Source organism: Hirundo rustica, chromosome 4, assembly GCF_015227805.2.
Source record: "Hirundo rustica isolate bHirRus1 chromosome 4, bHirRus1.pri.v3, whole genome shotgun sequence".
Classification (NCBI taxonomy): Eukaryota; Metazoa; Chordata; class Aves; order Passeriformes; family Hirundinidae; genus Hirundo; species Hirundo rustica.
In genome coordinates this window covers 57,122,257-57,146,602 of record NC_053453.1, presented here as the reverse complement: position 1 = coordinate 57,146,602, position 24,346 = coordinate 57,122,257, and the positions used below count along the sequence as shown (strand labels likewise).

The window sequence follows — 24,346 nt, the reverse complement described above, 5'->3', positions numbered from 1 at the left end:
GCGCGCTGTGCTTTCTAGTATTTGTTAAGGTTTAATAAACCTTCTAAAATTTTAAAGTCAGCGGTCGTTTCTCACACACCAGACACACCTTCTTTGGATTCCCCTCAGCCTCACAGGTTTATATATTCTCACACAACACCCCCCTCACACAGGAAAGAGCAGCTCCTCTCCTGCAGAACCAGACCCTCGAATTCACTCAGATCACCCCGTGCCAGCTGTAGAACCGAAACCTCGGTTGCTAATCTCAACCTCCAGTGTCTAAACAGCAACTCATTTCTTACTCGCCGCACACCTCGTAGGCAGAAGCATTGCCTCGCCTACCACTAGCCAGTTGGTTTTTTTAAAAAAAAGAGGGGGGAAAAAAAAAAAGTGCTACACGTTTCTGAGGGCTCGGCGGCAGAGCAGGTGCCCAAGCAGAGGAGCACACGCCACCTCCGCGGTGCCCGAGCACGCCTCGGGCGGCGGGCGCTGCAGGCAGGGAGCCCCTGCACTGGCCTCCCACCGGAGCACGGCCGGGCCCGGGGGCGCCGCAGGAGCGCAGGGGGCCGCGCCGAGCCGGGGCTGCGGCAGAGGCGGCCGCGGGGCGGGACACGGGCGGGCCGCGGACCCGCCGCCCTCACGTCAGCGCTCCCCCTTCCCCGGCGGGCTGCCCCGGCCGCGCGGTGCGTTGTGGGAGCGGCGCTGAGATGGCGGCGGCCGCCGCCGGGCTGAGCTGGAGGCGGGTGTCCTCCTTCACGGGGCCGGTGCCGCGCTCCCGCCACGGGCACCGCGCGGTCGCCATCCGAGAGCTGCTCATCATCTTCGGCGGCGGCAACGAGGGCATCGCCGACGAGCTGCACGTCTACAACACGGGTGCGCGGGGCGGGGCCGCGCCGCGGGGCGGGCGGAGCGGGGGGGGGACAGCGGCGGGGCTGTCCCGTCTGCGACCGCCGGTGGCACCGGGCTCCGCACGGCGCCGGATGCCCGCCGAGCCGCCCGCCCTCCCCCGGCACTGCCCGCGGGGGAGGCTCGGCCGAGGGGGCGGCGGGCGGGCTGGGAGCTGCCCGCAGCCGAAATGGCGGGGCGGGAAATACGCCTGGGCCGGGGGTCTTCCCTGGGCTAGCGCTGCGCCCTGGCTGATGCTGCGGCGTTGGTGGTCCTTCCTGGGGAAAGGCGACCGGGAGATTCTCCCGGTGCGTCCGTGGCCGTTGTGCTTTCCCCGGCTGTCGCGCAGGGTGCGGAGCCTCTCTCCGCCGGCGGGTCGCGGCTGAATGGCGGCGGCGGGATTAGTCCCTCCGAGTGTCCGGATCCCCCTCCTTCCCTCTGGTGGCGGCAGCTCACGAGAGCCGAACGCGCTGGAATGGGAATCTCGTTTGGAAAAGCCAACACGTTGGCATCGGGAGCCTTTCCAAACAGGAAGCTGCCCAAGACCGATTTTGTTTGTGAAAGATTAGACGCCTAAATAGTTACTGTGCGGTGTGCTGGATGAGACTGGAAAACTTGCGTACAATTTCAGGGCTTGGGCCGAGACGGGAGAGCTCAATGACTGATCTGTGCTTTTCAGTCAGCCGGTGTCGGCTGCTTGAGGATTTTCCAGGCTGATTTTTCTCTGATAGCTTAAAGATCTACTATGCTTAAATCACATTTCTGAGGGGTGAAGGAAAGAAATATCTCTTAACCTTTCTGTGCTGACAAATAATCCAAAGAAAACTTAACATAGTTATGCCGTCAAAACAGAGGTTCTGACAGATGCCTTTTGAGTGACTCTTATCATGACTTGGTTTTTTTTCTTCTCAGACTTTCTGCTTAAGGTGTTTCCCCTTTGCAGCACTGACAAAAAGGATCATGACTCAGTTGTTCCAGTTTCTGGATGAGTGCTTGGCCCAAACTGACCTTTTTTATTCTGGGGTTTAAGATGCGGGGTTATGACCTGAGCTGCCCGAGCGTGGGATGTCATCCATGGCCCTTGCTATGCATGTGATTATTTTCAAGGAGCTGGCACACAGTGAGAACATCTTAATCCCCTGCAGGAACGCTCACTGGAAACTTCTAATTTCCTACTTCTTTTCGTGCTCATAAAAAAGCGTAGGGAAAAAAAAAAAGACATTGTCTCCTGTAATTCCTAAAGTCTTGAACTGTTGGGGCATCAATATGCTGCAACTGGATCAGACAGTCACAGTTGCTCTTTCCTGACTCAGTGCCTCTCCTCTCCCACGTATAAGTGCAGCACTCTGGATATTAAAATGGGTCCCAGAACAGTGTAATTAGTTTTTGAATAGGGCTATTAAGTCCAGGCACAGTGCCATGTTGCTGTAGCTCTAATAATTCTGTTTCTAGGGCTAGTTCCCTTTGAGTTAGCGTGGTTATCTCTTTTGTGTGGAACTGCACTTGTGTTCCTCATTAGCCTCTATTCTTGGCAAGTCTGTTAAATTGCTGGATGACCCTTCATGACTGACTTAGTTACAGTGACCTCACGAGCTCATTCATATACTGAGTAGCTTCGGTTTGATAGAAGTGTTTGGTTTTCTTTTTATTAAAAAAAAATTAATTTATTTGAAACTTAGTGTGAAGCAAATAGCCCATTCACAGTTGCCTGCAGATAAAAAGTAATTCTTTAGAAAGCAGAGGTGTTTAAAAATACATGTTTCAGTGTTCGAAATATTTTTCTAATTTTTTTTCCTGGTTTTTGGTTTTCTTACTTCCTATTATAGTTACGAATCAATGGTTCCTTCCTGCTGTAAGGGGAGATATTCCTCCAGGCTGTGCAGCACATGGATTTGTTTGTGATGGTACCAGAATACTAGTTTTTGGAGGAATGGTTGAATATGGAAGATATAGCAATGATTTATATGAATTGCAGGTAGGAAATGTATGAATATGTTTTGATTTTCAGGACTACTTTATATATCTGTTTATGAAGAAACACATTTTATTTTGCCAACTGCAGATGAAAGTTAGATGATCTTTGCTCTTCTGCAGAAAGGTTTTCTCCATCTTAAGAATCTAAAGTTTATTCTAAATTACTCTGAGATAGAGACTTCCATCTAATCTAAATAAGGTATAATATATTTAATATTTCATTAAGGTTAGCTCTTACACATCCCTTTTAACGAATGTCCTAAGAAAAGACCAGCATTCCCTTAAAAATAATTCAGAAAATATACAGATGTTAATATTACCTGAATTCTATTTGTTCTGACTGACTATAAATGAAATTATTTCTGAATAAATTTTTCTTGTCTTCAAGGCAAGTCGATGGCTCTGGAAGAAAGTGAAACCTCAAGCTCCTTCAAATGGATCACCGCCCTGTCCTCGGCTTGGCCACAGCTTTTCCTTGTATGGTAACAAGTGCTATTTATTTGGTGGCCTGGCAAATGAAAGTGAAGATTCAAATAATAATGTTCCCAGGTATGCTGATTTGTATTTGAATTTAATGGCTTTAAAAAGCAGTTACTAGATTTGACAGCTTTGAAAAGGAACATTTTAGGCAGGCTGTCCTGCACACCAAGTACTCAAAGTTGGATTATTTGTGCAGTGAAGGGGTTACGTGCAAAGAAGGTTAAATATTCCTTCTGCTAATCCCACAATATGGAACACTGAGTGACAGCTCTGACACTTTTGTAGGGAAACCTGAGTAGGCTTTGATATTTCTCCTGGTATTTCGGGTGATGTTTTTAAGAATTCCTTGCGTGTTAGAATTACCTCCATCAGCAGAGTCTCATGAGTCATCAGGGAATTCATGATGGATGTTTCTTCTGTATTGCTGTGAAAAACAGTTATGAATTCATCTGGAAATTTTTTACAATAACAGCTGAAGTTGCCATTATTGTCAGCAAACTGTGCTATAATGCTGAAGTTTTATATCCACATTCACCTGCAGTTCAGAGCACTTATATCCACTGAGCTATAAACTGGCAATTTCAAGCTCAGTAAACAAGAGGTATCTGGTGTGAATGCCAAGATTCAAAGACCATTATCTAAAAATAACTTGCTGATAGATTCAGCAACAAACGGCTAATTGTGCATTGGCCAGCCTAAAGACACAAGAAAACAAAGAGCTTCTTCTCACCTTTGTTGCCTTAAGAGTTGCAGAAATTTCTCTGTGATACCTCTTGTCCTAGTGTTTCCCACAGCTTTGCAGTTTATTGTGTGTCCATATGTAGCACTTTTTGCAAGAAATGTTGTTTTCATGTTTCTTTCCTGTAATACAATGTAGCAAATAAGAGAGCCTGTTTTCTCAGCGGCAACAAGTTATAACTGTTAATTTTCTTTGTTTTAAATCCATTTTAAATCCAGATTTGGTACTGCCCACAGTGCATCAAATGTTTTGAGAGTTTAAAACTCTACACCCTCCCAAGACAGAAGTCTGTAATACTTGGAAGTGGTCAGGGTTTAAAAGCGCACTTGTCATCATGCTTATAAGTGAGTTTTTCATACTTTGACAATAATACCCTAGATATTTAAATGATTTCTATGAACTGGAGCTGCAACACGGGTCTGGCGTGGTCGGCTGGAGTATTCCTGTGACCAAAGGAATCTTGCCATCTCCCCGAGAATCTCACACAGCCATAGTGTACTGCAGAAAAGATGTGGGAAACCCAAAGATGTATATTTTTGGAGGCATGTGTGGCTGTCGGCTTAATGATCTTTGGGAACTTGACATAGGTGAGTTGGCTTGCCAGCAGAAGTCAGTGCTTACTGGCTGAGGGGAAAAATTATGGTATAGAATGATTAATGGCATGCTTTGGTGTAGATATTATTGAGGCTGACCCCATGGTGTCAACCTTTTGTGATATTTGGAATTAAATAGATACAGTATTGTTTGCACATATTATCCTCACTGATTATGGATGCACTGTGAGATGGATATTGTAGTGTCTAAAGCACTCTAAAGAAACAAAGTTGAATAACCACAATGAAACCATAATTTATGTTTTTGATGAACACTTAGAAAAAATGTTTGTCAGCATTTCCTGTGATTTTTTTAAAAAGAAGTTCCAAGTGCTTGTTATTGTACCCTCTTTCTTAAAATAGCCATCTTAAAAAGGTGAAATTTAGCTTTGCTGAATATTAGAGGTATGTTGCCTCCTAAAATCCAAAATACACAGCGAAATATGCAGCAATGAAATGATTTTTTTTTTTGAGGATTTTATTCTCTTTCTTTTAGAAACCATGACCTGGTCAAGACCAGAAACCAAAGGGACAGTACCACTTCCTCGCAGTCTCCATACGGCCAATGTAATAGGAAACAAGTATGTCTGTTGTTAAAAGCTCAGCTCTAGAAAGGTACACCTAGTAGGAGAATGATGATGCTTATCCACCCACTACTGCTCAGTATAAACATCAGCCCTGTAGAGTAGTTTTCTGCTATTTCAGTGCCACTGGTAACTCAAGGGTAGTGAACTGTCAGTGTTTCCATCCAGCAGGACAATCTGTCCAACTCACCAGCAGCTTTCTGGGCTTCTTGGAGCACCTTTGTGCATTCTGGGGCAGCCTCAGCTGGGCCTGAGCTCATCAGGAGTGAGCTTCAGCGCCTCTGAGTGTGTGACACAGATGAGGTAGCTATGCAAAGAAACTGCTCAAAGAGTAAAACTTGTTCCAGGCAAAACTATTCCCCACTTTTTCTGTAGTCTGTCCCTCAGTACTCTGCTTCTTGCCAGTATGGTTTGTTTTGGCAGGTAGCATTGATAAAATGGATTTTTAAATGTGGCTTTCAGTCCATTTTGTGTCAATTTACCAGCTGGCATGAGGAGAAAGAGGCAAGGGGGTAAAGAAGTATGAAAGCTTTATATCTTCTGATCCAACAGCTTTGCTTTTTATTAATTACTTAAAATATTAGTAGTTTGTAGCCTGCATTATATTTTGAAATTTCTATATCTGAGTTAGATGCTAGTCATTTTAGCATGACTTACTGAGGAGTCTGCAGTAAGGAATTGTAGAAATTCTGTTGTATATGTGGGATTTTTGGAGAGCATTAGCAGTTTGATGGTTTGCTAAATGTTACAGTATTAGCTTCTGTTTCTAGGAAGTTGTTTGAGGAGTTTCTGGGATTTTTTTTTTGTGTGTGTGTGTGTTTGGGTTTTTCTGTCAATTTACTCAAAAATTTCAGAAGGTAGATATCTGCAACAGTACTTCATAAAGACTGTAGATACAAATAAAATTTGCTGTGAAGCAAAACTGTAACACACTGGAAGTTTTCTTTTTTTGTCCTAGTTTGAGAGAGCACATGCAGCAGATCTAGATGTTAATTGGTGTTTCTTTTCTTTTTCCCCTCTTCCCTCTTTTCCTGTATTTCAGAATGTATGTTTTTGGTGGATGGGTTCCACAGTCAGCAGGAGGTGAAATTTCTGCTCCTGATGGTGAATGGAAATGCACTGGTTCATTTGCTTACCTTAATTTGGGTAAGTGTTTCTGCCTTTCTGGGAGTGGGTATTTTGAATTTATATTTTCTTAACAGAGTAGAGTAACTATTTTGAAGACCTTGAGAAAAGTTTAGGATGCATAGTTGTAATCCTGGCTGACTAAAGAAGTTGCCAGTTTTTTGTATGTTCCTTGAAAAGTAATATTTTAATTACTATTTTTCTTTGAAGATTCAGCGGGTTTGCTTCTTCAAATCTTTGTTAATGCAACTTTAATACTAAATAATGTAAATACTCCTTCTTAATTTATAGAGGAATGCAGGGCATATTCTAAAATGAGGTTTTTCTAAGCATGATAATACTATCCCTGAATTGTCAACTTCTGATCTATTTGCCTGAGAGAGATTACCAGAGGTCAGAAAATTCAGCCTGTATGAATTGATTTCATCTTGCACACTAATTGGAAAGTGACCTTCTCTTTATAATATTTTCATTTTAAATGCAGTTGTCTATAAAAACAGAGGTGATTTATTTTCTTTTTTTTTTTTTTCTGAGCAGTTAAGTGTGTTAACATCTTTATTTCTTGTTTTGGAAAACACCTAGAAACTAAATGCCTTGAGTTTCATTTACCAGATACCACAGAATGGATAGGTCTGATCTCAGATTGCCAGGAGGACAAAGGTAACTTGTTCCCAGGGCCGAGAGCAGGACACTGCGCTGTAGCAGTTGGCACTCGTCTGTATATCTGGAGTGGTAGAGATGGCTACAGAAAAGCTTGGAACAATCAAGTTTGCTGCAAAGATCTTTGGTACCTTGATACTGGTGAGTCAGAAATAAATAAGAAACTTGTACTATGTTCTGTGTTTTATTAATATATGGAAAGCTTGTGTGATTGATGATCAGAACATTAAAGCTGTAGCAAACTCGAAGACTATTTATGTTTTAAAAATTATTTTTAAATTGTGCTTCACTGCTGGTTGTTTAAAAGTTATTACTTAAAATGAAAGATTAGGAAGGCTTATTTAATGCCTCTGAAAAACTTTGGCTAAATTCTGCACTGCATGCCGTAGTCATTTGATACAAGATCCAAAAGGCTGTTCTGCCTAAACTCAGGGTTCCTGGCCTCTCTTTTTAGTAATCTTTTTAGTAATGTTCCACTACTACTTACTTTTTTCACCAAATCCTTTCTTCTTTTGGGACCATTGCTACTGCTGCTGCTTCCTCATCTCTTAGACTGCAAAAAATACTATTCAATCTAAGAAAAGACCAAATTGTTCCTGGGGATGAAGGGAATTCTGGAGACTAATCACTCATTAGTAGCTGTATTGATAGCAGGACACTGAGATGGTGTTGGGAGAGAGGGAATTAGAACTGTTTTTTTCCTGTTTCATTTTTCCCTCAGAAAATGAAAAAGAGTAGCAGGGGAGGGATGTGCTTAAGATTGCAGCCTGGTCAGGCATAGAGGCACATGAGAGGAGCAAGCCATTGGCATTAGTCATGTCCAAGCTTCAGCCTGTGCAGAAGAAGTTAGAGTGAAAACTTGCTTCAGCTACACAGAGCAAGCAGAAAGAAAGAGGAATAATTTTTGAATTAAAGGAATATGTAAAGCTTTAGGAGCCAAAGAGCTGCCTGCAGCATTTCAGGAAAGCACAAGGATCTCCTGTCTCTGTAATCCCTACAATGATGTATCTACAACCCAAAGGCCTACTGTCAGCAGAAGAACCATTAAAAACAAAAGCATCAAAACTGGAGCATTGAACACTTTGAAAAGACACTTTTTAATTCTCTGACTTGACACCTTTGACTGTGGTTTCTTGTTGAATCTGGTATATATTGTACTTTAATGAAAAAGGAGTGACTGATTTTATTTGCAATATGCAGCTATTTAATAAACTGGTAAGAGAGGGAAATTTCTAATGTGCCCTCTGTGCTTTATTGGTTTCTTGTAGAGAGACCTCTAGCACCATCACAGGTACAGCTGATCAGAGCTACAACCAACTCTTTTCAATTGAAGTGGGATGAAGTACCTACAGTTGAAGGATATCTTCTTCAATTGCATGCTGACTCACCAGTGCCACCGGTGGCTGGAATTCCTGGTACTGGCACTCCTGAGACTTCACTGCTGAGTTCACAAGGTAGCAGTCAGATCACATTACACTAATGTTTGTGCACAGGCAGACTGGAGGGTTGCATAAGTAATAAATATGGGCTTCTTTTTTAAAGAACCATTCTGTGAGAGAGAGACCCTGTTTCTTTGGTTAGTCTCCAAATGCCTGCATCATAATTATGGAAAACTCCCCATTCACTTATTTCTGTTGGTTTTGGCCAGCTGTCTGAATTATGAAGATGCTTGTGGAATGCTGGACACAAGTTGAGAAAGGAAACAGTGAGGAAGGGACTTTATCTGACTGTTGGGCCACAGTTTCATTTCAGACTTACAACAAAGTTTTCCTTCAGGCAACTTTAGCCTCCCCTCTTCCTTACTGAAACAGGTTCAAACCATCTTAATATTAAGTTTTGCATGACTGATGGGAATTTGCTTTTGTTTACCTGCAAGGTGGCTGTTCTCTCCATCAGAGTCCACAACCATTGCCTACTGTCCCTTATCCAGAAATGAAGGTGGATCATCCCAGCCAAACAAATAATCTCATTCCTAATAATGTAAGTGTAAACTGAAAAATGCTTCAGTGTCAAAACAGTGTGGGAGGGTAGTGAACTGCCAGAATACTTTCTCAGTTTTAAAACTCCCTGCATACCTTTTAGGCCTTAGGAAAAAAAAACAAACAAAAAACCCCAACCCAAATAAAACAAAAAGACAGACACCTGCTGAAGTTAGTTGTCTGCTTTCTTACATACTTTTTGCTTTTATGATTGAGAGACAATCTTTCAAGTCCTCTTGTTAACGCAGAAGGGAATTGCAACTATTGTCTTCCACAATGCCAGCTGGGAAGGAGGAATTCCTACATGAGTAGGAATGCTATTCATTGTTAAAGTGGTGGTGACATTAATGTGGGAAGCAAAAAGAATAAGGCAAATTCCTTCTTTGTTAGTCTAGTTTAGTTTTATGCTAGTCTGCTTAGTTCTGAGTTCCTACAGCAGGTTAAATCCAGTTATCTGTCTGGTGTGCAGCTGTACATGTTCCTCTGTTTCGTCAATTTAACAGAAATAGTGAGGACAAACTCTGGCTAAAGGATCCCATTTTTAGAACTTTGGATTTTTTCTTAGTTATGTAAAGTCTTAGACCTGTATGGGATCCATAATGTATTGCTGGAGAAACCATATGTAGAACTACCATGAATTTCACTAGGAGCAGAAGTATCTCAAGCACATGTCAGGAGAGCAGAGGTTGAAAGCCTCTGTAAATTGTGATTTTTCCCATCCCCCAAAGTCCCCCCCGGTAGACTAAATATACACATCAATGAAATGCCATGTAATGATAAAATTTAGTGTGACTCTTCCAAGTCAACTCAGTATTTGAGTCTTTGTTTTCTAATGACCGAGGTAAGGACTGAGAGATTGATTTCTTGGTCTAATTTAAAACACTAGGGGGAATTGTTGGAGGAGTTTATATTGTTATTTATGAGCAAACATTTTTATGCAGTGTTGCTATTGAAATTTCTGAACTTTGCAATTTAACAAATGTGTTGTTTTGATTAGGTCCAAGTAGCCCTTTCATCCAGTTCAAAAGCAGAAGGAAAAGAAAAAGCTGCAGCACCAGAAAACAAGGTTACACAGGAGACTATGAAAAACCATACAGATGCTACAGGATTCAAAGAATCAAATGCCCCTTCTGTTTTGCCTGTTTGTACTTCAAGTAAGATCACAATAGAAAAAAAAAATTAAAAGTGAGAGTTAAAATTAATCTCAAAAGCATAAAATAAGATTGTTTCTGTCTTATAATTTAAAATTCTTTAAGAGTCCTTTATAGTTTCAAAAACCCAACTTGTGTTAGTTATTACTGAACATATTTTTAGAAGATGCAGAGAAAATTGAAATCTTAATTTGTTTGAAGTGTTGCAAGGTACATGAAATTCTCAATATATTAATTATTATGATGGCAAATCCGTCTATTTAAATATAAATAGCCATTTTTTACATCAAGTAAAAAGGGACAGATGATATTTTATGACATTATGGTGATAATAACTCCAAGCTAACACTGTGTCTGTTTGTTAGCAGTTAGCAGTCTGTTAGTGTCTGTCTGAAAAGGTATTGGCTGGTGTTAAATTTCAGGCAATGTAGAGACAAACACATTCATCTCTGACTGTAGAGGAAATAAAAGATGACAAGGCTCTTATTTGTGCATTTCACTGGAGTGCCTTAAGTTCAGTGTAATGAATCCAGGCTTAATCATCTGATCTGTTTATATTTGATTTCAAAGTCTTTTATAACTGGTTGGATTTTTTTTTTCTTCACAGTGTAATTTAATTAGATGTGGAAATTTTGGTTCTCACTGCTAAGTGAGAAGCAGACTTATACAGGTGTTAATCTTAAATTGATTGTTACAAATCTGTGATACTGATTTGTGTGGATGCTTTATTTTAGTAGGGTTTTTTTTTTTCCCCCAATTAATTTTTTGTGACCAAATACATAAAAACCAGCAAGCTTAAAATAACTGTTTACATACATCTGTTTATGACTGTGGAGACAGACTTCTGTTCAGTTATAAACCTAAAGTAAGCATTAGCAATCAATGTAATCAGATGTGTTCTAACCTAATTCTGAGCTAAACTCAGGCTTTATATGAAACTAAATCCGTTAGACCAAGTTGAGATTTCTTGTGTTTTCAATATTGAGTTCTGGTTAATAATTTTTTTTTTTTTTTTTTTTTTTTTTTAAGGTGCTCAGACATCAGCAAATGTAGGTGAATTACATGACTTGGACAAACAAAGTGTAAATCCTGATGCTTCTGTATCCTGTACTGTCTCCAGCGCACAAACTATGGTAACCCAGCAGGCTGTTAAAACTGAATCATCAAGTACAAATGGGGCAGTTGTTAAAGATGAAACTTCACTAACAACATTCAATTCAAAATCTGAAGGTTTGAAATGTGTTTCACATACTGTATTTTGAGCCATGTATTTCTAAGGCCATCAGAGTTCTTCTAGTGTGGTGGGATTCCCATCTTGAGTAGTACCTGGGATGTAGATAAGGCTTTGGGCATTGAAGACCTTGTGCAGCCTGGATGATCTCTGTTAGGATTTATACATCTTTTCAAATCAGGATATTCCTTCTATGCATTTGTAAATCACCACGTTTCCTGTAGGTGAAAAACCTTATGCAGAGGCCCATTTTCTGACTATCAGTGGGAGCCTGTTTTGGTGCTTGTTGCACATTTGCTCTCATTCAGTGATTGTCTATTTAGTCAGTGAAGGACTAAAATAGTAACCTTAGATGATTTTGATATTAAGCAACTGACCACTGTAATAAATGTGGCCAGCTCACTTCTGGTCTAATGTGCTGGCCTCTTCACAGTCTGCTGGAAATACCCAAAATAAGCAGCAATGCAGAACATAAATGGGTAGTTTTTCAAGTTTCGTTTTTGACAAATATCAACAGGCTGTGCTTGTTATTGTTTTGAGTGTTAGCTAAAGAACTGTGTTCTCATATAGATGTTGTGTGTATAGTGTGATTTTTACCAAGCACTATTGTATTTTAAAAGCAAAACCCAGGAACACAAGCATAGAATACTAATACTCCCATGTGTTACTCATGTGCTTAATCTTTTTTTTTTTCCTTTTAAGATTCCATTTTAAATTTAATGAATGCTCTGTTCTCATTTGTTAGGATTGTTTACAGTTTACCTACTTATGTTCAGGACTCAGACTGTATTGATGTTAGAAATAAAACAATCAAATTAGGAATTCACATTTAGACTATTCATACAATGTCCCCAGTATGTGCCTCAATCTGGTATTTAGATAATTTGTTCACAAATATTTTATATTGATTTCATAATGCTGTCACTTTTTAGGATTTTCTGAGTCCTGCCTTCTGTTTGTATTATCTGTAGCAGCCTCCAATGCCAGACTCTCAGAATTGTTCTGTGACTATGACAGAAGCCAAAATTAGTTTGTGTTATAAATAGAACTGCACGCAAAAGAAGTCTGAGATGTTCTTGTGCAACAAATACTTGGCTATTGAGGTCAACTTTCATATTCTGTGGCTTTTGTATTAAATTTTTTCTATTGCTTAAGTTTTTAAAATTTAACGTTTTGTTTTTAGCTGCTGAAACTGCTTATGTCATGCCTTCAGCAAGGGTCAGTACTGGACAGACAAATGATTCACTCTCTTCTGTAAGTCTGAAAAAGTATTATCAAATTGCCTTACCTATTGTTCTGTTGATTAATTGTAACGGCTCTTCTGTTTTCCTTCAATTATATTTTTGAAAGAAAAGCACTGTTTATTTTGAGCTTGGAGTGAATAATACAGGGGTAAACATTTCTGTTATAAAACTAATTGCATTGTGTGGGTTAGATGTGAGTCTAAGTAGCAGTTGTGTAGTTGGGAGGAGATCCAAGTACATGTTTCAGCTGTTGAATCTTTTTTATCAACTGGCACAGTGGAATGGTCTCTTCTGCATGATGTGCAAAAGTAAAAAAGCTTTTCTGTATGCACAACTGAATTTAAAATTAAGTATGTATTAGATCAGACTAGTGTAAGCTGCTGATTCTATAGATTTGAAACGTAACTTAACTGATATCTTGATGTTTTTCCCTAGAGGAGATGGGGACTGACTATGCAAGCTGTAAATACTGCCTGAAAAAGTAAATGCTTCCTATTTCACCTGCTTACAACTTAATACACAAACCCAAGGTGCCACTGTTGCCGCCAAAAGTGAGGAACTAAGGACGGGGAGAAGCAGCTGCTAATAAAGGGTTGGGGTGCTTTTGCCAAGAGCAGCTGCAGCTCCTGCCCCATTTCCATGCTAGCAGGATCATGGCCTGTCTGTGCCGGGCACCTGACTGTGCAAGTTCCCTCCCTGGTGCCTGGAGCCCAGCAAGAAAGCCCGTTTGTGTTTCTGGCTCAGTCAGGGGCCGTTTGTAGGCCCTCCATCCCCATGGCCCCACGCCACAGCAGAGGGCTGTTCTCAGCTGCAGACCGGTTCCGCAGCGCCTGGCCAGGAGCACGTGTGGGGCTGAGGTACAGCTGAGCCTCAGGGGGAGCTGCTGATGTTGGACCACCTGGGGAAACTTCTTGACCTCTGAGAGAAATTAACTCACAACTACATGCTGCTACAGACACCTAGTTCTACAGCTTTAAGCTTCTTCCCCTCCCTGCTCAGAATATCAGAGGCGACATGCCAGCTGTTAGTTTTTAAATGACAAACTGCGTCTGAGTAAATGTATAAGAACCAGTTGGTTTTGCACAGTATTTTAATAATACGTGCATATTCATTTGAGGCATAAAAAAGTAACACTGGTATAAAAGGGGGTTGTCTCTTACATATACTAGAGCCTTGACACCTTTTTCCATGGCATTGAAGTGTGGGTAATCTACATCTCGTGTTCTTCAAACACTAGAGAGCTCCCCAGAGGCCGCCGGCACCGGTGAAAACCAGGGACCGCCGGTGGTATGATGTGGGAATTTTTAAGAACAACAGTGCTGTGGTGAGCCAGTTCTACTTGCTGCCAGAGGAAACACTGAACATCAATAGCAAGGTAGCTGCTGCTTCTCTGATGTAACTTGCAAGTACCTGTTTCAGAATCTGTTGCTTATATAGTTCACAACAAAATATGGGACTTTCTGGTACTGCAGCAGAATCTGGTGTTTTGTATTTTACGACCAGTAGTTCCTCATGTATTTTACTCACCTCTTTTTACTATTTCCTAAACGAGATTAATTTTTTGTTGTTGTTAATGCGTGATAATGCAAAATATCTTACTTTGCTATTGCTAATTCTTTTCTTATTTGTTGGCCTTAGGAAACACCTTTAACCTTACTAAACTTTCAGGCCAGTAAAATTCTTAAAAACTGAAAACCCCACGATTTCTTAATGTTATTTCAGTCCAGCATTGAAATGTTTCAGTTTCTTCTCTGTTCCCAGAATCTTTGCATAAAATTTGTTAAAGATACTAATAAGACATGGGCTAGGCTGTTTAAAAAGACTAGATCTGGAACTGTAGTAGCTTTTGTATTAGATCTTTCTAATTTAAAGTTTGGTACGTATAAGTTTATACAGGAAAACTACGATTGTGAAACTTGCAAAAGTGTAACAGTTTTGATGGTAAAAGTGTAAATTAGTGATGTCTTAGTTAACTAGAAATAAAAATTATGTCTTCTTGAGACAGGAACAAAACAACAGAAACCTTTCTTCGAAAGCACTTCACTATAAATATTCTGTCTTGCTTTTAAAAAGCACAGTACATTTTACAGTGTTTACATTGATTGTGGTTCTTTCACATTATTCAGTCGGAAAACAGTTCCACTGTAAGGACCAGTGATGCATCAATGCATATTTTAACCATGGAAATATGGTAGCACATAATGTTTCAGAAAGCTATTTGTTACTAACTTACAGTGCTTTTTCTTAAAAACATTTTGATTACCTACCCATTGAACTGCAGCTCCTAACGTTAGGAATAACTGCTTTTGAAATAAAAATATTTTTTCGGACAGAAGATTATGTTAACTAAATCATAACTTACATAGTTTTAAATGCTACTTTGTTTTAACTTTCCTGAGTAAAAATAACCACAAGGTGCAGCTTAATTTAAATGACTGAAAAAACGGGATATCCTTTGGTCTAGAGATTTAATCTCGCATTGCATCTTAGATCAGCTGTTTTGAGGTGAGATACTGTGTCAGCCAGAACCTTTGCATAAATTCTGATGTAAGTACAACAGTATTAAATAGATTTTCAGTTTCAATTAAACTTAATTAATCTCAGCTTAACACTTTATATTTTTTTAGGCTAATTGTCTTCTTAATATTTTAAAAATTAACACAAATGTTGCTTTATTTTCAGACAGAAGGTGCAAATGTACCAGACTACAGATTACTTAAGAAACAGGATCTGTTTCCAGGCACAGTGTACAGGTTCAGAGTTGCTGCAATTAATGGCTGTGGTGTTGGACCTTTCAGTAAAATCAGCGAATTCAAGACATGCATTCCAGGTTTTCCTGGAGCTCCTTCAACAGTCAAAATCACCAAGGTGAGAAAAATAGGTAATTCTGGTTCTGATGTGTAAAATTCTGGTCACCGGTGTATTCTCAGAATTCTTGGTTATAGTTGATTTTATTTTCAAGTTAAAATTTTCATATAAAATAGTGTCTAATATTACTTGGTTAACTCTGCTCAATATAATATTCTTTAAGAAATTTGTTAAAAAGAATTATTTTAGGAGTTAATGATCATGTTAGCAGATACACATTCAATCATCTGATAGCTTCCCCATGGTTTTCTAGTCTTACATCATTCAATCTTTAGGGATTTACCACACTTCTTAAAAAAAAGTCAAAAGACATCCTTATCTCAAGAGCGAAGTGGTGATAGGTTAGAATTTTCAGTTAATCTTCAGAATTATTTTTTTTTAATATTGTTTATATGTTTATAGTTAGCTACATACTATCATATTTTTCTCTCTTTCTTCAGAGTGTAGACTGTATTCATCTTTCTTGGGAGCCTCCTGCTTCACCCTCTGGAAATATTTTAGAATATTCTGCCTACTTAGCCATCCGTTCCACGCAATTACAGGAAAATCCAAGTCAGCTTGTATTTATGAGGATATACTGTGGTCTTAAAACCTCCTGCATAGTGACTGCTGCCCAGCTCTCCAATGCCCACGTGGATTACACCTCCCGGCCTGCCATAGTGTTCAGGATTTCGGCCAAGAACGAGAGGGGCTATGGCCCAGCCACGCAGGTTCGGTGGCTCCAAGGTAAAGTCATTGTCACACACAGCATTTGAGTGGAGCAGGGGCTGTGCGTTTCTTCCAGAGCCAGCGTGTGACTTCTTGAAATGTTGTTTTTTCTCCTTACGGGAGTTTTATGCAATTCTAGTTGTTGCTTCTGACTTCCCTAGAATTCACTTCAGCTCAGAAGTTTTTCAGTCTAATAAGAAGTAATCCAGTTATGTGCATCCTGTGCATGACATACAGTATAATCAGGATTTTTTTCAGTCTTTTCATCCTCCTAAATGGAAAGAAAGTTCCATTGGGTGATGTAAGGTGCATTTTTGTGATGCATATACACTTTAAAATCTGTGTTACACCAGAAGAGGTTTTGTCATCTTGTCCCTGGGCTTGAATTTGTACAGGTTCATGATGATTTGGGGATGGGAATGGATCCACTGAAAATTAATATCAGTATTAACCTGGTCAGTTCTGGCATGCCTTATAAGTAAGCCAATCTGGGGTCTCAAGTTTTGCCTGCTTCTCTTCCCGCTCCTTCCTGTTTCTGGCTTAGCTTTGCTGGGATCTGGCTTTGCTCAGCAAGAGGTGCTGTGGGCACAGAGGAAAAGTAGGAAGGGCAGAGTGCCCAGCCCCTCAGGCAGCAGGGAGCTCTGCTCTGAGGGTAGCTGACCTCAGCTGGTGGGCTGGGACCCACCTGTTCGGTGCCCCACTGCTTGGTTTCTAATATGTGCTTTTCTAAGATGGACAGTAACAATGAAGAAGTTGTCTTCTATGATGTTCAGTATTTCAATGCTGTTTTAACCCTTTAATTGGCAGGGGTTTTGACCGTGATCTATATCCTAGAACTCTGAAACAATGTTTGTTTGAAAATGTTTGACTGTGTACACCGTGTGAAATTATGAAACATTTAACGATGTCTCCTTCTTTTTGCAGATATGAAAACATCAGGCTCAAAGTAGAAACGACTTCAAAAATCTCAAGTTTCGAATGTAGTGTTTAATGTAACTCTTGTACTATTTGTAAATGCTACAAATATTTTATTTTTGCATTGTTTTTATCTTAAAAATATATAACCTTTTTTACGTTTGATGCATCAACATTATAGAGCTCAGGTATGAGTATCTTATAGAGAAAATATCAGAGATGGTGGGGTGGAGGATCACACTCTATCCAGCAGCTCTTTCTGGTAGTGATAAATTAAATTGTAAAGAACACAGAGTTTCAAATTAAAATTTAATAAAAGAATTGGCACAAGTAGTAATATTTGAGGTAGAGTCCCCAAGATTGCTACAGATCTTGCATAGATAATTCCTAAGATTTGGGATATGAGCAAATTCTGTTTGGTTTTGGTTCCCTATACCACATTCTTCATTGTGGTGCCTGAGTACAAGGCAAAAAATTCCAGTTATTATATAGTAACTTAAAATGTATAAATATTTTAATATATACTTTTTTTGTAAAGAAATGATTTTTTCTACTATTTGTAACAAATATCTTAATCTTGAAAGATATCCCCTGAAAATTTAAAAGGAAAAAGATGAACTTATCCATTGCTCTTATTACAAAAAACACAAATTCATTGTAAATGCACTACTATTACTTAAAATTATCCTTTTGTAGTTGTACAAATTTTAAACTTGTAAATACCAATGTTTACAAGAGACCTTTCTGGTCTTGTATTAAAACTTCCATGAGATCCATTCTTTTTTTTTTTTTTTTTAATCCATATGCTTTGCTTTTAGCATATGCTTGCTTTTTGCACTACTAATAACTTACCTCATTCCTATGTTAGTAATCACTTGTGTTGCTTCCATAATGTTTCTGTAAAACTTCAATCTGAAAATTTTAACCAAAGTTTAGAATACATGGTAAGCAATTTTGCACATATTATATGGCAACTTTCAACATATTTATTCCAGTTAATCTTCTTAAGTGCTTGTTTGCTTTACCAATATATTCTACCAATCAAGTTCAGTATCTCCCTTTTACTATGCATCATTTACATTAACTAGCTAGCTGATAAAATCAACGAGCATTACTTCTAGGAATAGGTTGATCCATTCCTATGTGAAAAGAAAAAAATTGTTCACGGTAGTGAAATAAAGGTAAACATTTTAAATGCTATTTATATATCTATATATACAACTATGTTTACCAAAGTGTAGAGGAAAATGGCTGAGTTGGACAAGGTCACTAGGTGAATAGATTGAGGCACTTAAATAGGATTTATTTTAAAATAAAATCTAAATTATTTACTGTGCAGTGAAGTTTATACTTTGCACTTTAATTTTGCCCCAAATGCCAAAAGATTATACATCAAGGTAGAATTTCTTGCCTCTTCCAGTTCAATTTGTCTTAAGAACATTTGTAAATATATAAACTAAAATCAATGATGTGCCTGGTTTGGTGGGAGAAGTATCACTAAAACAGTAGAGATTTAGCAGATCAAGTATCCCAGAGCAGATTTGATAGCCAAGTGTTGGCTGCCCTGAGAACTGGGGTTATAACGAAGTGCTGGTACAGCCTTAATTATTGCAATGCATCACATGCTCCAATAGCATCTAGAAAGTGCTGGGGACCATAAATGGCTCTAATCGTGTTAATTGTGGCACAGGAGTAACACACGTGGTTTGACTCCAGAGAAGAATCATGTGTTTATGACAATGACAGATATCCCAGTTTCACTTTAAACAGTGTTTATAGTATGAATGTATAGGACTTTTCCTGAAGTTAACTGGCTTTAAGATATTTGTGTTTTAATGGTCCATTTTGTCAGGTAGCATCTCACTACCAATACTGTCTGATAACTAAAGTACCATACACATGAACTGTCAACTAGAAGAATAGAACTTGGTTTTTCTTATTAGTACTGTGAAAGAAGCCTTTAGAGAAAACACTTGTGGCTTTGATTTTGTTGGTTGATAGCTGTGATTGTAGAGTTGTTATTTAAGAATAAAACCTGTCGGGTGTGTCTGGGTGGAGTTTTTTTGCACTTGGTTTCACATGCTTTGCACAATTTCTTTTTTCAGTGGGTATGTCACAACTACCAAAGGGTAAAACTGTGGCGTTTTCAATGGAAGTCTAATTTCCTTGGGAGTGTGCTTTCTTCAGCTGACTTAAGATGTCACTTTCTCTTTTTCGTCCAAGTTGGGTAATGTTGAATAGTGATCACATGCAACCCTTCAGCTGCTCACAGTTTTACTTTAAAATGAAATTGTGGTACACACTGTAAAATACACTTTGTGGTCTGTTTTTAGAACTGTATTTATAATGTCTAAATCCCACCTGTTTGCCTATCAACTAGATATCAGACAAATATTGATTGTTCGATTTTAAAGTTTAGAAGACTGTTGACACCAGCTCTTTGAGACTCCATGTTATCCATCTATTTCAGATACTGCTAAAGGACATGTAACAGAAGCTGAAATCTATCAGATTGCAGTATCCATATTGTAGAAATGTCTAGGTTTACTGAACTCCTTAGGGAGGTTGTGACTGTGTAAACATAGGACAGTCGTGCCAGTTGTGGCACACTGCTACAGCTTCATCTTCAGAATGTTCTTGTGAAAGTGGAAATGAAGTGAACAATAACCTACACTTTGTGTTTTCAAAGTAATTATAGCAATATCTTTTGAATGTAGCTTGGAGTAGAGCACATGATCATGCCATAAACTCTGAAGATATAATAAGTATTACTGTTGTTATCTGATTATTTCAGGATAGCGAATTTGACGTGAACTTAGTCTTACAGCCTGTTACTTAATGACCTCTACAAGGAAACTGACATTTTGTACAATACAAGTTGATTAGTCTTATTTTGATGCATTGTTTGTTCTTTGTAATAAAGTGGTTGTCCTATCAAACGCATTGTAAATACTGAAGTGTGTCTGTTTTTTCAGGGGTGGATGTGTACAAACTTGGAATTTCTGATGCAGAGAGTAAATTTGTCAAAGTGGGGAAGAGCGTTTAATGATAAGCACTGTCATAATACTATTACTCTTTGATAAATATTGTCTCCTAAGTTAATTCTTGGTTACCTCATGAGCTTTTTCCTTAGTTGGGGTTCTCCAGTATCCCTGCCCCACCTTCTGCAGTTGCTGTGCACTCACCATTACTCTGCCTCCTTCCATGCCTTTGTGCCTTGCAGGCTGTGGCCTCTGAACTGAAATTTTGACATTATTTCCCCTGTCTATACAGGCATCATGTTGCTGCTGTTGACAGTGAGTGACAAGGAAGTTTGGTATTGCTTTGTTCCAGTTTGTTAAAAAGATGTGTGAGTATTTAGTGTGCTCAGAAGGCTCCTACTAAGGATTTGAATTGTGTCCATGTCCAGCTCTGCTCAAAATGACTCCATCTTTTATGGCAGCTGACAAGGGGGATCTCTTGTGGGAATAAGCAGTACATGTTGCAAGAAGCAGGGGAGCAGAGAGGAGCAAGTGAACTGAAAGGTCTCTACTCAAGAGACTTCACTTGAGAAACTGCTGAAAGCTGTCTGCTCCAGACTGATTCCTTGTATTCCTAGCTATTGTAATAATGGTTGTTGTCTTGTTATTTGTGATTCTTGCATTAGTGAAAAACAAATGGGAAAACCGAAAACAAATGGGAAAACTTAAAACATCAGTGAAAAATCCTCTTGTGCTGTTTTCTTTTTGTTAATAAGATTTTAAGGGTAGAAGTTATTTTGTCTTGAAGGCAAATTTGAATCCACTGTATGAATTTATCTTAAAAACAACTCCGATTTATTTATTTTCTCTTTATAGCATTAGCTGGTCCCTAGGGTATTTTTATATTTCTAGTGAGCTAAACATCAGGGCTTTTGTTCTGTGGCTTCCAGTTCTGGCAGTGAAGCATTTCCAGATTGCCAGGACAGGGGTAGAACACTGCCTGCTGGCATTGTCTGGGCAATGTGTTCCTCCTTCTGTTAATGGCAGTGAAATCTTCATTTTGAGGTGTTTGCCACTGGTCTGGAGATCCCTTTTATTAGAATTTCAAGTAGTCTGCTTAAAGTATTAGGACGATGAGCTTAAACTAAATGCTCTTGATCCACAGAATCTTTAGGATACGGCACCTCCAGCACTTCCCCCAGAGAGGGAATCCCCGTGATGTGGGGTGGGTGGGGGTAGTGTGGGCACCCAGCTGAATCCAGCATGAATGAATGGTGGTGGGCTCAGCCAGAGTGTCTAGCACCTGCAGCCCCCGGAACAGGTGTTAGGATGGCAGGAAGGCCCAAGAGATGTGTGAGCTACCAGGCCCCTTTGTCTTATCCTCTCCTTACGTGCCTCATGCTAGGTGGTAAAATCTGGCCTCTATAAATGTGATGAATTTCAACTTGGTCTGTTCCCTACATCCTTCAAAAGCCTGAAGAACTTAATAATACTTGTTGGGCTTACAGTCCTGACAGGAGCAACAAAAACATCTCCCAAACTGGGGCTGAGCATATTTTGCTGTCATGGGTTTTTTGGAGGGGATTCTTGCCTCTTATAAGCATCTGCTTTTAATATCTGATGTAATTGCTAAGTTGGTACAGCAGCTCCTTAAAATGAAAACTTAAGCTTGCATGTGGTATCTTCAAAGAGAAAAAGAGACGAAGCATTTCAGTGTGTCCTAGTGTCCAGAGAGTTATTTCTGTATCTGTTGAAATTATAAAACACTGCTATCCACACATGGAAGTTATCAATATACAGTTATTTCAAAGCAATTCTTAGAAGAGGCACACTGGGTATATGCCATTTTAGAAGGTTCCAAACCTTTTAGAAGGCCCAAAATGTTGGTTTTGTTTGCATCCTCTTTTTTTGTTTGTTTGTTTCCATTCACTCATTTAAGTGTTTATTACCAGGGATTCTTAACTGCCTTTTAGGTAACCATCACACTCTTGCATGCAGTGCTGGTAATTCTCTTTTAAGAAAAAGTTATTTAGGTACAAGCAGTTATCTTGTAACTTTGAGCAGTATTAACAAATATCCCAAAGTTTTCTTTTTAGTAGTTTTGTCATTATTTCTTCACTGTATTTTGCCTGAGAAGGGAAGAGGCTTTATATGTTGATTTTAAATGCTGCCTGCTCCAAAAGTGTTTGGAGTCTGGGAGCAACTCTTTGAAATTACTGTCTTGAAAAAGAAAACCTGAAAAATCAATTTAAACAGCTTGAGGTTGCAGCTACTTACATTACAGCCATCTGAAGCAACATGAGAGCTGTCAAGCCAGACAACACAAAATGGCCAGCTTTTGTCAATATTTCTTCTTGTGCGTACAGAACTTGATCCCACTGCATCTACTCCAGAAACATTCTGGATGAGTTTCAGCTGCTTGGCTTGTAAAATGTGGCTGCTGCTTGCGGTTTTGGATAGAGTGAGAGCAGACTCGTCCTCTGCTGCAGCCCTCCCCAGGCTCCGCAGTCTCCATGTTCTCATCCCACAGTGCTGGAGCCTGTTTCCTTGAGGCAGAAATGCTCTCCAGCTGGCTGGAGGTGAGATTTCAGATCCTTTCCCTTCTCCTTCAGCGCTGAGCTTTTCCTGTCAGCTGGCTCCTGGCATCTGCCTGTTCATCAGGTTGTTTTTCCCAGGATGTTACACTGCGCAGGGAGCTCAGGTGTCTGCTGGGTTTGGATTTCCTGGCTGGGGCCAAGGAGGAGTTGGACAGTGCAGAATCAAACCTGTGCATGCCAGCATCCTTTATCTGTGTCATGCTACTCTTGACAGTGTTGGGACATGAGCTCTGCTGTGGTGGATTGTCTTCCCACAGGGTGCAGAAAGTAGAAAGAGTATATACTGCTCCTAATGTGCTGTTGCAAATGTTTTAGTTGCAGCTGTATTTCGAGTGACACGGCCCTTGCACATGAATTGAGTCTTGGTTGTGCTGTTGGAGGTGGTTTTATTTGCTGTTCACGTCGGTGTACAGGCTGGGTAAGTATCAGGCACACACACATTAAATTAGCAGTCCAAAGGCCGCTCCTCTTCCCAGGAGATTTAAACCCTCCATCGTTTTCTTTCACACATAAGCAAATCAGGTGCCATTGCTCTGACAAATGTGTCCTCTGTCCTGGTGTGCTACAGTAAAATATTCCAGGAAATGAGGCTGGAAATTTGCCTGGAAGATTTCTTAAAGCAGAGTAGCTGACTCCCTCGGAGTTGCTGTGCACTGCATCACCTCTGGCCCTGCCTCCACAGCCATCCTTGGGGACTTGGATTTAATAAACTCAGTGCAGCTGGCACCAATTTGGAGACTATTGTGCATAGCAGCAAACTGTCCTCCCTTCCAAGAGCATGTGGCCTTGGATGTCACTGCAAGCTGAACTGGCAGTTTCCAGGGAGCTTCCCATTAAACTTTTACATCCTGAGGGTCAGAGGCGACATTGCACTCCATTACCATGCCAATTTCACAAATCAATAGATAAAAAGATCAATATTTGGTTGCTTAAATGTATTATTCAGCCTTTCAAAGAGTCAAAGTGTGAATTATTTTGTCAGAACAGCATATCTGATTTTCAGAGGAAAAATTGGTTGGTATTTTCAACTAAGGACATGCCTAACAGCGTACCACATCCAAAAGGCATCCTCCCACCACTGCACTTTTCACCAAACCAGTCTGAGAGGGGAAAAATAAGAGTAACCATTAGAGTTAACATTATCAAATGTCTTCCTATATGACTGCTTGGGCCCCATAGAAAACACAGTTTCCTTATAGCATTACTTGTCTTAGACTCTACATCCAGCTTTGGAGGATTTTTTTCATCTACAGACACAAGAAAATTCATTACTAGTTTCAGTAAAAAACTTCCTTTCTTCCATTTGGTACAAATCAAACCCCCAAAAAGTCAAGCCTGCACCATTTGGTACTACAGTGACTTAAAGGCAAGTTGTCTTACTGCTGTAAATATAACCGAGGCAGCGGGTCTCCGTGACTTAACTGGAACATTAACCGCATTCAGAGCTCTACAAAATGAGGAATATCATAGCTATAAGCAAAGCTGCTGCTGACTCTTATCACGACAGTTAGGTGCTGGGGATAACACTAGCTCCTGGCTCTGCCCCTTGTTTGCACTGAACAATCACCCGTATGCTTCCTCTCCTGCCAAACGTTAGAGTGAAATCACCTATCCCTGCCTACAACATGTTCATGAGCATCATCCACAAACTCTGCAATAGGAATCATCCCACAG

At 39.8% G+C, this 24,346-nt stretch overlaps 1 protein-coding gene across 3 annotated transcripts; it reads left to right on the top strand.

Annotated features, from left to right (window-relative positions):
• Positions 1–679: 679 nt before the first annotated feature.
• On the top strand, positions 680–20,038 carry HCFC2 (host cell factor C2). 3 transcript variants are annotated; one of them, XM_040062239.2, is made up of 16 exons: positions 680–852; positions 2,691–2,839; positions 3,227–3,387; positions 4,436–4,644; positions 5,147–5,231; positions 6,277–6,380; positions 6,972–7,160; positions 8,288–8,473; positions 8,896–8,999; positions 9,996–10,152; positions 11,179–11,379; positions 12,564–12,634; positions 13,862–13,999; positions 15,307–15,492; positions 15,933–16,218; positions 17,125–20,038. In XM_040062239.2, exons 1-16 carry the CDS (start codon positions 687–689, stop codon positions 17,148–17,150), a joined length of 2,418 nt encoding a protein of 805 aa, XP_039918173.1. In that variant the 5' UTR covers positions 680–686; the 3' UTR covers positions 17,151–20,038. The 3 variants fall into 3 exon arrangements, with proteins under 3 accessions (XP_039918173.1, XP_039918172.1, XP_058276297.1); XM_040062238.1 differs by lacking the exon at positions 17,125–20,038 and having other exon boundaries at positions 15,933–16,247; XM_058420314.1 differs by lacking the exon at positions 17,125–20,038 and having other exon boundaries at positions 687–852; positions 15,311–15,492; positions 15,933–16,068.
• The last annotated feature ends 4,308 nt before the right edge of the window (positions 20,039–24,346 follow it).

Bases quoted from the DNA above. Each gene is read 5' to 3' on its own strand.
- HCFC2 (XM_040062238.1), top strand. From the start codon at position 687: ATGGCGGCGGCCGCCGCCGGGCTGAGCTGGAGGCGGGTGTCCTCCTTC. The intron at 3,388-4,435 runs GTATGCTGATTT...ATAATACCCTAG, and splicing joins TCAAATAATAATGTTCCCAG to ATATTTAAATGATTTCTATG. The intron at 14,000-15,306 runs GTAGCTGCTGCT...CTTTATTTTCAG, and splicing joins CACTGAACATCAATAGCAAG to ACAGAAGGTGCAAATGTACC.